Source organism: Pithys albifrons, chromosome 1, assembly GCF_047495875.1.
Source record: "Pithys albifrons albifrons isolate INPA30051 chromosome 1, PitAlb_v1, whole genome shotgun sequence".
Taxonomy (NCBI): Eukaryota; Metazoa; Chordata; class Aves; order Passeriformes; family Thamnophilidae; genus Pithys; species Pithys albifrons.
This window is the reverse complement of record NC_092458.1, coordinates 87,487,027-87,500,398: the sequence shown is the minus strand read 5'-3', so window position 1 is coordinate 87,500,398 and position 13,372 is coordinate 87,487,027. Positions and strand designations below refer to the sequence as shown.

Sequence of the window (13,372 nt, the reverse complement as noted above, 5' to 3'; positions counted from 1 at the left end):
ACGCAGTGCTTTTGTCATGGGAGGAGGAAAGGAAAGCTTTCCTCACAGACAGGCACAAAAGATCTCCATCTTCCAAAAACCAGCACTGAAATAGCAACCAGTAGGGAGCTATATGCCCAGCAGCAATACTACCAAATAAACAGACAGGGAAAAGAGGACAGGTGGACAAGAGGGATCCCAGTCAAGAGGCTTGTTTTGAAGCAGCAGTGGCAGCTCCAGCCTGGAGACCTCCCAGCATATGCTCTTTTAACCATTGTTGACTCCCTCCTGCCACATCTCTTCACCTGCCCGCTACATCTGGCAGCCCATGTTTTTTGCCAGCTCCTTCCTCCCTCACATACTCCTGGTTTTATCCATCCATACCCATCGCACCCAGGTGAGCAGGGTCAGGCAGGGGTGATCTGCTGCTGCATGCAGCCAACAAGGGAGCACAAGCAAGAGCAATGCCATGAATTGTGGAGCAAGTGCTTTCCCAGGCTCTGCTTGGCCTGCTTCTCTCCTAATCGGGAAACCTGGCACCCGAAGATGATTAATGAAATGTCAGCGGAGTAAGGCATTGCCATCCATCAGGAAAAGCTCTCTCACTGGGAGACCAGCACAGCACTGGAGGAGGTGGTGGGATCTCCATTCATGGTGGTCCTCAGGGCTCAGCTATGCAAATCCACTGTGATGTGACCTAGTGCCAGGACAATCCTGCTTACAGCAGGGACTGAGCTACAGACCTCCAATACCTCTTCCTGCCAACACTCCTGCTGTCTCCTGGAAAAGACAGGGCAGTGTGGAGCCTTTTTTTTTTAACTTCCCTTGCTTGGAATATTTGCTCGGGAAAAGGATTTCTACTGACACAGAAGATGGCTGGGGTTAAGAGCCAACTTCTAGTTACTCCTGAGGAAGCCCAGAACCTAGAGACAATCCTGCTACCCAGGAAACCACAGCACTCCTCCACTGGGCCTCAATCTCACTGCAGCACAACAGCTCCTGCTCCTCATCTTCCCTTCTCTATTCACCCTGTCACCTCTCCAGCTTCTGCCCCCAGTTATCAGCTCAGGGTCAACAGTGGTATTGCTGAACTGTACATGCTGGCACACAGAGCTGCTCTTAAAATTATACCTGTAGCCAACATAAAAAACATAAGCTATTCACAAACATGCTGATATTTATCTTACTTGCACAGATTTTAAGGCCAAGAAAGAAGCACCACAGCTTCTGACACTGTGCAAACAAACAGTGCAAATTTCTGTAGCTCTGGTCAGGTATTTGTGTGTGACTGTGTCTCTAATTGCTGACAGCACAGTAAAGAGAGATTGAGCCTCTACCATTAGCCTCCATGGGCAGATCAAGGTAGATTTCCCAGGTGGATAATGCCCTATTAAAATCACGTGCCTTATGTGGATTTGCCTAGCTTTAACATCCACTGCCAGGTTGAGATGCTCATGTTCTCCCCTGTCTCAAAATCTCTTGCTAGCTAATGCATCCTCCTTGCAAAGCTGCTTCATAGGTGAAACCTGTTCAATTTAGCTCCACAGCTTTCATGGGGGCTCTGTATTTTTAAGGCTAGGTCTCATTAGTGAGTCTATACCCCATCTCCCTGCTCTCCGTCCCTCCAAGTACCTCAGTGGTACCTTCTCCCTGCTACAACATTTCAGTGTAAACTGTCTGAGTCTTCCAACTTCCAAGATACTTCACTTAAACCGACCCCTAAAATTGCTTCTTTCCACAACCAGAGGCAGATGCTGCAATGAACACACAACTTTTGGGTGCCTTGCTGCCTAGCAAAGCCATCAGCCCTGTCAGCTACTTGGATTTGGGTGCAAATGTGGAGAAATTGGCACAGAGGAGCGAGCAGGTGCCAACAGCAACTGGGTGATGACCACAGTTGCCAACACACAGAAACACACATGTCTAATGGCAAAGGAGGGAATGGTTTTTCTTCTAAAAATACACAAACACCAGTCTAAGAGGTGTTTGTGTACCTCTAAGAACACAAACAAGCCAGGTCTTCATGTGAAGGCAGTTCTAGGCATTAGAGCCAAGAGCCCAGGGCCTAACCAACCTTACCTTCTCAGCAGTTCCCCGCTGATTCCATCACACAGGTGGCACTTGCAGAAAACCTCTTTAGGGGCTCTCCCTAGCAGGGATGGCCAGCCTGGGGGAACAAAGCCTACTGTTGTGACCAAGAGGTCATTTGTGGATTCAGCCCCTATAAGAGTGTATGTATCTATGGGTGTATAATACAGAGTGTGCTAAGATCTAAATTTTATACGCAAGTCTCTGAAACATGCAGTGTGGGGTTTCAGTCCCTTCCTCTGGATACAGCCAGACACAAGACAACAGAACCACAGGCTGCCTGCCCAGCATAGAATAGACATTACAGCAAATGACGTCACTGGAATAAGCGACTGACACACATTGCTGCCAGAGCCTCTTCTTTCCATTACACATTGTTGCCCCCAGAACTTTTTGCTTGCCCCTCTTCTGCCACGCCAAGGGTGCAGCAGCACAGTGCCCTCCCTCTCCCTCTCGGCTTGCAGAGGTGAGCTGGCAGCATCCTGGAGCCCAGCAGGCAGGAGCTGTCAGCTGGCCATCTTCATTACACCCGGATAAGGCTTCTCCAATAGACACTCTGTTTGGGGAAAAGGACTGTGCACAGCACAGTGAGCAGATATCATGACACCTTATGCTGATTTCTCTCAACCAGCTTTTAATTTATGACAGCATTTTTACCCCTCAGATCTGCTTTCAGTCCTTGCTTTGCCTCAGTTCTTGCTTTGCTCTGCCTCATGTCTCACAAACCACATTATCAGCAACTTTCAGATATTAAAACACATTAAAGGAAGGTACTGAAAGATGATCCAGCAGTCATGTTTTCCAGAAATCTCAGCTTTCAGGTAACAAAAGATTCCCAGATTAACAAGGCAGCTGCAAACACAAGTCTAATGTGACCAGCAGCCTCATACCTGAATGCAGAGGGAAGCCACCAAGCTTTGTCCCCAGCTATTGCATCCCCAGTACCACCTCTGAAGCACAGTGGCAGCGTTTCAATGCCACACATTATCTCTCCGAGCAGTGATAACTACAATGGCTGAAATAAATAGCAGAAGGGAAGCAAACCACCCCAGAGAGCTGAAAAGTTCCCATGTCTCTTCCCAGTTATAACAAAAGGTTGCAGGCATGCCAAGAGAGTGGAATGATGCTCTGCAAGAAATAAGCTTTATTGACATGATTAAGGCAGCAGCTATTTCCACCTTTGAGAGGTAACTGACATAATTTAGAGATCCACTAGAAACCAGACCGTTAGGTTGGGATCCCAACCAAGAACATTCTACCCCTGTCACTGGAGTTATCAAGATGAACTGATTCTCAAGCTGAGACTGCGTGTTAGCCCAGGGACCTTGACAGGCAGCAGCAAAGGGGGAGAGGTTAGCATCACTCATGAAAGGACAGGTCCATGGCTGGCCAGAGGTAAAAGCCCTTCCAGGTGTAAGTTGCCCTGTAGCAAGAAGATTGCCATATGGCTCAAGTTTTAAGTTGTACACTAAAATCCTGTGTTTCATCACTCCTGGGGAAACCTTCTTGATACATGGACCCCTCAAGAAAATGGATTTGATCCCTTCTCCATAAAATCATAATGGTCTTTACTAATTTTTAAGCAGCCCTGTACTAACTTTATATTTTATATTAATTTTTGATTTTAGCTTGTACCTAAGTCTGTCAGTTATCTTAACCATGCATAGCTTTAGACAAAGAGAAATTTACCCCTGTAGCTGTAAGATGAACTTTAACAAACAAACCCAAACCCCTGTTTAGATTAGAGGCTGAGCTGTAAGAGGTAAATCAGAAAACCTGTCTAGATTTGAGGCCTGAAGCTGTAACATTGTTTAGTTAAAAGGAAATATAGAGCTGCAGAGATAAGAGCAGCCTATTAGAGCTGTTAAGAGCCACCCAAAATATACTGCTGAACTTTGGGGAGGGGTTTTCAGTTGTAACTAAGTATATAAACCTAGAAACACAAAAGTCTTGTTGAACATGTTGTTGGTGAGTCACCCTCCAGGTTCCCGGCACTGAATAAAAGGAAGGATTTTGTTCTATTCTATTGGACTTGATTGTTTATTAATTCATTCTAGAACTGGAAAAGAAGACTGGAGGAGAAGAGGCAGGACTCAGCCTACCTGAAAGCTCCTGTTCCAACAGGCAGTGCAAAGCCTTGTGTGGCAAGGGCCCAGCTGAGGAAAACGAGGTGCCAGGCAGCGCTCAGGACTCACCCTGACAGTACCAAGGGGCAGCACAGCAGTGGGACCACCTGCCAGGAATGCGAGAGTCACAAAGGTGGGTCAGACCAGTGGTCCCTCTAGGCCCAGGTAGCTTTCAGTGCAGGATGAGGATAGAGGAGTTAGTGACCAAGGCAAGTGATGATCCCTCCTCACAACGCTTTCCAGGTTTTAGCAGTTCACAGCTCGTGGATGTGGTAAGCCAGTGGTGTTTATCAGCCATCATAAAAACAATTTTTCCCTTGTGCATACAGCTGCATTTTCAACGTGTATAAACTGCTAATATCCACTGTATCCTGCAGAAAGGAGTTTCATGGCTACCTACAGTTTTGATGCATTTGATGGACCCTGGGGTTTTCTTCTTTTGTGTTCATTTGAAAAAAGTTGGTCCCTGTGCATCTTCTCCATGCCACTAACAACTTTACACACTGTAATATCACTTCTTTCCCCTTGGTCTCTTTTCCAGGCTTAAAGAGGCTCTAGCTGCTTCTCTCATTGAAACCACTCCATAACTTGGGATGTATTTGTCCTCTCTGAACATTTCCCAGTTTTACAATCTTTATTCAGATGGGGGATACTAGAAATGCAGTATTGAAGCAAGAATTTCTTCCCTCGGGTGCTATTTCACCCAGTATTTATTTAATGATTCTGAAAGACACCAGAAAACTTCCCTCAGGTCCTGTATGCCTGGCAACCCAGGCCTCACCATGCAAGTCTGGATTGAGATGTTGCATGCAGAGGCTTCTCTCTGCCCTAACTGACTGGAAAGCATGAGGGGAGAGTAATTTTCAACTACAAAGATATTTGATTATTGGCTATTCAACACAAAACAACAAAGTCAGCCCCTCTGCCCCAGTCAGAGTTACAGTAAATGAACACACAGATAGACGAGCCCTAAGATGTGGGAGGTAAGGATTGCAACAATGACCAGGACTCCAGAGACACTGAGAGATTGAACCATTACAGGAACCACTCAGATGCAACCTTGAAGAGCTTCAGCCAGAAACTTTGCAACTGATACAAAGGCAGTATTATCATGGGCTTTGTGGGAAAGAGCAAATTTATGATGGGTTTGAGGGTAACTGGGGGACTGTGTGAACTGTATCGTGCAATGCTAAAGGAAGATTATGTGAGCAAAACTTACTACCGGTTGTTTAGAAGGATCGATGGAGGGGAAAGGGAGGCATCAAACTAAGCCAGGGAGAAGTGAGCATGGGAAATGAGAATGGAGACAAGGAATAAATAGAAGGAGCCAGTCCCACAGAGACTGGGTGCTGCTCAGCATGCCTGTGTGGCTGAGCCCTGCTCCCCATTACAACCATCTGTCCTGACCTCATATAAAACTAATCCCAGCTCTTTCCTCTGCACAGATGCACCTCAGTGATGTGTTAGCTCACTGTGAGCTGGGCTAGCCTGTAAGCAGAACTCTGAGGACAAGTTACCAGCAATGCATGAAAAGGTGGGCAGGCAATCCTCTAGGCATGGTCTAGGTTTCATGGGCCATGGAGCAAAAACAGGGTTAGGCCTCCTTTGTTGTTCATGCTTTGTGAGTGCTGTTTGTGTTTCCCTGGGCACTCACCACAGCATTTTTCCTCGGTTTCTGCTAATCCATCTGTGCCTGGTTGCATCAGTAATCCATAGGCCTGTGTCTGAGGGGGGCTCTGAACCACATGCTGACCCTGGTAACGTGGGAAAGCTGCAGTCTCACACATAGCAGAGCAGGACAGAAAAGATTCCCTAGATCGTACAGCCCACTGCATTCAGCCCACTGTCCTTAACAGCAAACACCGGAAGAGCACAAGCTCTCCCATGAATCCAAAGCTTGGCACGAAAAACACATCAAGGCAAAGCCTCTTGTGAGCTGAGCTACTGAGGCAATTACAGAAACAAGAAATGTGCCCCAGGTCTGTTACACACCCAACTCCACACACACGGTGTGAACAGGAGCTGGAAAGCACACTTATTGAAAACTTACTATTAATCACTTTCTCTAGAAAAAGATTTATTCACTGGAAAGCAGACCCAAAGAAGAGGGTATCTCTTCACACAAACAGCCTAGACCACGGTTTGGTACACCCTGAGAAGCAGCTGTATCTGGGTGAACAAAACAAGTAAAAAGAAGTAAGACTGTACAGCTCCAGAACCAACAGCAATCCCTGCTTCAATCTGGGAGCCCAAGAACCAAGAGACTTCTGGAGACCAGCAAAAGGGTGAAACAAGGACAGTCGCAACAGTGAACTGGTGGCACTCAATGACAACAGGGAACTAGAGAACAGCATAGGACCAGTGTCTAGGAGCTCCAGCCTGACATCACACTCAACTCAGCTGACAGGCACCACACAATACAGCCTTCAGGTAGGCAGCTAGATTTCAGCTCCCACTGCTTCACAAACAACCGCATCGCAGGGGATAAGGACAGACACCAGAAATGCCAGGGAATCAGCTGGGAGTGGGAGGAAGAGGGACATGGCAGAATTCTGTATTCCCTGTTCAAGGGTATATTTCAGAATGTACTCAGTGTTCAAGGGAAAATGACAAGACTTGAGCAAGAATATAAAACTTTTAATGAGTCAGTGCATCAGTCCTTGATGCAGAGGGAAAGGAGCAAAGGGGGCTATTTTTGTCCCAGGTGCCCAGAGCTGCAGAGATGATCGGCACACAGCAGCAAAGTGGTGGGATACACACAGCTGCAGTAGCCTTTGCTCTCTGAGGAAGGGACCAACACCTGGAAAAGCAGTTCCTCTCACTGTCCATTTGCTTTAACTCTAAGTTTTTTTTTCTTGGTAGGGACTTTAGGACGCATCATTTTGGGAGAAGGCCTGCCAGCCTTCACAGGTCTCCTCTGTGACTTCAAAGAATGCTTCTTCTTCAAAGCTGGTTGTGGCAGCTTCTGCTCTTTGTCAGCTTTTGATCCCTCAAGTTTCTTCTTCTTTGGCGGAGGTTCCGTGTTAGTATCGGGGACAGCAGATGGAGTTGCCACTTCTGCAGCAGGTTCTTCATCTGAAAGGAGAGAAGGGCACTGTAAGAAGCATCCTCATGGCTTCTGCAGGGGAAGCAGCCTGCGAGAGCAGCCCCGGGCAGCTCAGCTGAGTTCCAGCACTAGGTTACCTTTCTGTGCCTGGGGGATGGCGTTTGAGAATTTCTTGAACTTGGCGATGAAGAACCCATCCATATTGTGCGTGTGGGGATAGAAACGCCGCGTAGACTTGAGGGAGGGGTGGAAGCGACGGTCCTTGAACCTGGAGAAGGAAGTGGGGTGAGAAGTGATAGAATACCTTCGCTCAAACCTGGCCACCAGAGAACAGTCACGTGTGCAGCTTGTGACCTGGCACGCACCTGGTGAAGCCTTCCTTGCCAAAGTCCAGGCCTGTGGCCACCAAACGGACGTTGCGTTTCTTCAGGGCATAATCCACAACCCATTCATTCTCCTCCACCTGCCAAGGGCTAAGCATTAGAATCCAAAACTCACCAAGTCCCCTGAGGAGGAGCTGACCACTGCAAAGTGTGGAAAGGACTTACCATGATGGAGCAAGTGCAGTAGACAATGTAGCCCCCTGTCTCTGAGGCAGCATTGACTGAATCAATAGCGCTAAGAATCAGTTCCTTCTGCAGGTGAGCACAGCGTAGGATGTCTTTTTCATCCTGTAAGAGAAAGATAGGTTAGGAGGCCAGAGGCTTGAGTAAGAACCCCAGGCCTCTACTTTGGATGGAAGGCATGACAAGAGAACACAGCACATATGATACAGAAGATTCTGCAGTCTTCTGCAGAACTAATCTCAAAAAGCTAGGAAGAATAGGAAGAGATGGAAAAATCAGAGTATTGCAGGTATCTCAAGAACAAAGCTGTCCTAAAGCCCTTCCTCTCATGACTCATTCCTGAGTCCCCACTGGCCACTCACCTTGTTGGTTTTGACAGCAGGATCCTTGGAAATGACACCTGTTCCGCTACAAGGAGCATCAAGCAAGACACGATCGAATCCTCCAAGCACCTACAGGCAGATATACATTTGGAATGATGCTCACAGTGGGGACTCAGAACAAGATCAAGACTAGAAGGGGAACCAGAAGACTGGGAAGGCAGGAAATATCCCTCCCTTCTCCCTGTCCACCTTCCTGCCTTCATATCAAATAAACACACTCCCCAGCAACTCTGCTGATCTTCCTGTGACAGGTGGCTTTGGAGAACTCAGCTTTACTAAAGGGACATCTCAACAGCTTTAGGTCAGCATGGTAAAGATACCAAAAAGCAGGCAGAAACGTACCTTTGGGAACTGCCGTCCATCGCAGTTACTCACAACAGCATTGGTGACTCCCAGGCGATGCAAATTCCCTACCACGCTGCGCAGCCGCTCGGCATTGCTGTCGTTGGCCAAGATCATACCTGTGTTCTTCATAAGCTGAGCTGCCAGAGGGTAAAACACATCAGCCAGGGGCTGCAAAACCCTCATGCTTTTGTCTGCAGGGACAGCAACCCCTTCCTTTGCTTAAGTTCAGTCCCGCTCTATTCCCCAGTTCCATAGGGACAGCAACCCCCTCCTTTCCTCAAGTTCAGTCCCGCTCTACTTCCCAGTTCCATAGGGACAGCAACCCCCTCCTTTCCTCAAGTCCAGTCCCCCTCTATTCCCTTTCTATATAGACCATCACTGCACAGAGCATGCCTCCCAGGGCTCCAGGGTGGTACCTATGTAGCTGGTCTTGCCTCCTGGGGCACAGCACATATCCAGGATGCGTTCATTCTCCTGTGGAGCCAGAGCCATGACAGGGAGGAGACTGGAGGCTCCTTGCAGCATGTAGTGTCCAGCCAGATACTCAGGAGTGGCACCTGGGCATGGAAGGCAGAACAAAAGATGACACACTAAAGAAAGGGAAGCAAGAGTGCGTCAGCTCAGCCCAGGGACTGGAAAGGTTATCTCACCGATGGGGACAGAGGAGTCATAAATAACAAGTCCTGTTTTTGACCACTTCCCCAAGGGGTCAAGATTCACACCACGGTTGATTAGAGCCTGCAAGACAAGGAGAAGGGACTGAGACACGGCTCCATGACAGGCAGTGCAGAAGACAATCCCTGGTTCCTGCTCACCTGCGCCAGGTCCCGTCGCCGTGTCTTCAGTGTGTTGGTGCGAATAGTCACAGGGCGGGGAACCTCGTTGGCTTCCAGGAAGTTTACCAGCTGGATGAAAGAAGGGACAGAATACAGACAAACATGAAGATCCAGGGAGGCAGCCAAATCCCGGTCAGCAAAGCTATGGGCAGGGCAGGATCCCACCTCAGGGAGTGGGAAGATGTCCATGAGCTTCATGAGCAGGAAGTCGCTGTAGGAATAGTAGGCAGCCATGTCCCGGCGCAGCAGTGCCAGGTACTCCTGCCGTGTCCGTCCCTCCTCCCGCTTCACCCCGAAGTCCTGCAGCACCTCCAGGTTGCCCTTGATGCGCTGGTGAATGACATGCAGGTCGGGCGGCTCAGCAGGTAGGAACACCATTAAGGAATCATAAACAGATGAGAAACCTGCACAGAGGCTCTTTACAAGTACAATGAATCGTGCAGGACTCGTGCACCACAACCACACCTGCACCAGAAAGGCTTTGCTGGAACACACTCTCACCAAAGCTCAGCAGAGCAGGAGTTCAAAGGATGAAACTGGACAGAAATGTTCACAAGGCAGAACTACAAGGCACTGAAAAGAACTGGGTTGGTTACTTAGATAAATGGAAAAAATAGGAAAAATTAAAATCCAACAAAAAAAGTCAATTTTAATACTGAAAACATGACCTGCGTCAGAAAGGAGAGTAGAAGTCCCTCAAGGCAACCAAGGAGTACAGAAGGGAATGAGAAAGTACAGGATTAAATTGTACTGGCAGGCAGGAAATTAAAATCACCAAAGTCCAGGAGCAAGCACTTTGGATGCTGGATTGCTGTCATCAAAGGCTCTAGGAATGGGTTACACAAACACCTGTCAAGCAAATCACAGCAGAGAGGAACAAACTACACGATAAGATATCCATATGTATTTAGGACTAGAAAGGAAATGAGGGCAGGCTCCAAGCTCCATACAGGGCATAACAGATTTCCTAACTGTGCTGTGCACAGCAATGCACACTATTTATTAGGACAGCTCATCTAAAAATACCTTGTCACGCACAAACCCTCTTGCTAAACAATATGCACGATAAATCCAAGTGAAGCTCTTTGGTTGTATCCAGGCCCTGTGCTGCTGCACGCATACAGCTTATGGATGTCACAGATAAAAAGGATATCCTCTCTCTCAACCTCTTCATTAGTTGGCAGTTTAAACTGCTCATCTATATCTAGGTTGAGCTGCAGGTCTGCATTCTCTTCCTTCTTCTGTCCCATTTTCTGTCTGCTCATTGTCTCTGCTGCCTCTTCCTCCTCCGCTTCCTCCTCCTCTTCTTCCTCCTCCTCCTCCTCCTCCTCCTCCTCCTCCTCCTCCTCCTCCTCCTCTTCACTGTCATCTTCACTGAGGCCTTCCCTAAGGACAACAAATAGGACAGGTACTTTACACAGGATTAGGACAACACACTTCCCAACTACCTCTTCTAACCAGGAAAGGCTCTGCAGCCTGGTGATGTTCTCATATACTCACCTGTCAGACTTCTGCTTCAAGGCAGCTTTTTCAATAGGCAGCAACTAAACAGAACAAAAGATTTATGAAATAATGTCCACAGTTGCTCCCTTATTTCCCAACACCTGTAAAATTAACTTGCTCTGTTTGAAAAGGACAACAAACAAAAGCACTGAATGTTATGCTGGAATCAGCTGCTAAACTTAAAATTGTTCCTGTGAGGGAAGAAGGGGAAAGCTCTCTACCACTTCAACAACCCCCACCAGAACAGCCATCCTTTTTCCCCAGGTCTAATAAATCCTGTTAGTGAGCAACATCAAGTACTTCTTGTGTAATTAAGGGCAAAATGTTCCTACCTCTTCTTCTTCTGATGACGAGGCACCATAGTCATCGACCATCTCCTCACTGCTCCCATCCTCCTCCTCCTCCATCTCCCAGGTGCCCTCTTCCACCTCACCATCGCTGGATAACTCCACATGGTTTCCTTTAGACTGGATTTTCTTGGCTTTGGCTGGAGTCAGCCATTTTGAATTGCCATCACTGAAGCCAGACCGGCCATGAGCACTTTGTCCTGCTGTCTTTACAGCATGTTTTGTTTTCTGTGGGGACACCTGCTCTTTAACTATAGGCAAAAGAAGCAGTTAAAAGTTAGGGATTATTCCCAAAAGCAGCTGCTCTGTTTTTTCAGTTATCATATGAGAAGGCCTTCATCCTAGGCCTGAGCTGCCTGCCCAAGAGAAGGGACTGCCTGCTCTCCATATCTCATTAATGAAGAAGGGCATATTCTCACCTTTCCCCAGTGAAACCTTAGGGAGATCTAACTAGAACTGCCAAATTAAAACACAGTTACAAAATTCTTATGTTATTTGCTCTGATATGTTACACTGCCATCCTTCCCAAATCTTTGTCCATCCTTCCTGGGCTACACAAGACATAACACAGTCATTTAAAAGTCTCAGCTGCACAACCATCCTGTAACAACCTTGCTGTGAGTGAAGGATAAGTCAGAAATGGATTAAACATATGGAAGAGAGACCTTTCACTAGTTCTTCAGGCAGCACTGCTGCCTGGCATGGCCACCACCAGAAAACGGGTAGAATTCATAGTTGTTATCTGTTAAAGACCATCCAAAGCAGGGCCATGAGGATGGTGAAGGGCTTTAAGGGAAGCCGTATGAGGAGTGGCTGAGGGCACTCAGTCTGTTCAGCCTGGAGAAGGGGAGGCTGAGAGGAGACCTCACTGCGGTTACAATTCCCTCCTAATGGGAAGAGGAGGGACAGACACTGATCTCTTCCCTATGGTGACCAATGACAGGACCTGAGGGAATGGACTGAAGTTGTGTCAGGGGAAGTTTAAGTAGGATATTAGGAGAAGGTTCTTCACTCAGAGAATGGCTGGGCACGGGAACAGCTCCCCAGGGAAGTGGTCACAGCACCAAGCCTGACAGAGTTCAGGAAGCATTTGGATAACACTTTCAGGCACACAGTGGGATTCTTGGGGTGGTTGTGTGCAGGGCCAGGAGCTGGACTCGATGATCTTGATGGGTCCCTTCCAACTCAGGACATTCTATTATTCCAAGATTTGAAATAATGAAATTCTACCTGTCCCGTGCCTCAAAAGAGGCCGGACTCGGACGGTGCTAGGGGAACACTGCGGGGGTGCAGCGGCACAGGGACAGCGGTGCCGCCGGCCCATCACCCGCGTCCAGACCCCGCTCCACTCACCTGGCGGCTCCCGCCCTGCCCCTGCTCCCGCTCCTGCTCCGCGCGGCTTCTTCCCGGCGGGGCCGCTGCCCGCTGCCAGCCGCCTCTTCGCGGCCCTGCATCGGGAGGGAAGCGGCGATCAGCCCTGGCCCTGCCCGGCACCGCGTGCCCCACCGGGCCGCGCCCCTCACCTCTTTCTCCCGTGACTGGAGAGCTTCTTCCTGCCGGTCTCCGGCTCTGCGGGAAGAGACGCGGCGGTCAGACGGCCCCGTGCGCCGCGGGGCGGCCGCGGGCCTGCTGGGGCCGGACTTACCTGGCGGCAGGAAGCGGGCCAGCTCCACCTCGGCGCCGCGCTGCTTGCGGGCCTTGCGGCCGGGGCCGCGCTTCTCCTTCCTGGTGGGGTCGAGTTTCCGCCCCATGGCCGCTCCCGGGGCCCGCGCGCCGCTCCGCGCCCGCCGCCGCCCCACGTGCGGCCCCCACGCCGCCCCGGCGCACGCGCCCGCCGCGCGCCCGCCCCCGCGCCGCCCATTGGTCGCTGCCACCGCCCCTGCGCGCTTATTGGTCCGCACAGTGACGGCCGTGGCCCGGCCCCGGAACACGTGGGACTCCCCAGCACTCCCGGCGCGGGCACCGGCACCGGCACCCGGGGCCCGACAGGCTGCGGCAGCCAGGCCGAGTAAACAGCCCAGAGGCACGGGGCGGAGAAAGGGCTCGGTGCACAGGCAAGAGGTCCGAAGTGGGGATATCGCAACGCCTGCTCAGAGAGAGGAAGTTGAGGCTGGACACAAAGAAGAATTTCTTCATGGAAAAAGATTGGTACA

General features: G+C 49.5%; 1 protein-coding gene across 1 annotated transcript; it reads right to left on the bottom strand.

Moving 5' to 3' along the window:
• Positions 1-6,815: 6,815 nt before the first annotated feature.
• NOP2 (NOP2 nucleolar protein) lies at positions 6,816-13,046 on the bottom strand. Its single transcript, XM_071559235.1, has 16 exons — positions 12,865-13,046; positions 12,743-12,788; positions 12,573-12,667; positions 11,205-11,470; positions 10,870-10,913; positions 10,523-10,755; positions 9,535-9,734; positions 9,349-9,438; positions 9,184-9,271; positions 8,950-9,090; positions 8,531-8,670; positions 8,168-8,257; positions 7,788-7,910; positions 7,605-7,702; positions 7,377-7,507; positions 6,816-7,268 (listed from the first exon to the last, which is right to left on the bottom strand). The coding sequence occupies exons 1-16, from the start codon at positions 12,968-12,970 to the stop codon at positions 7,012-7,014; spliced, it is 2,148 nt and encodes a 715-aa protein (XP_071415336.1). The 5' UTR covers positions 12,971-13,046; the 3' UTR covers positions 6,816-7,011.
• Positions 13,047-13,372: the final 326 nt, after the last annotated feature.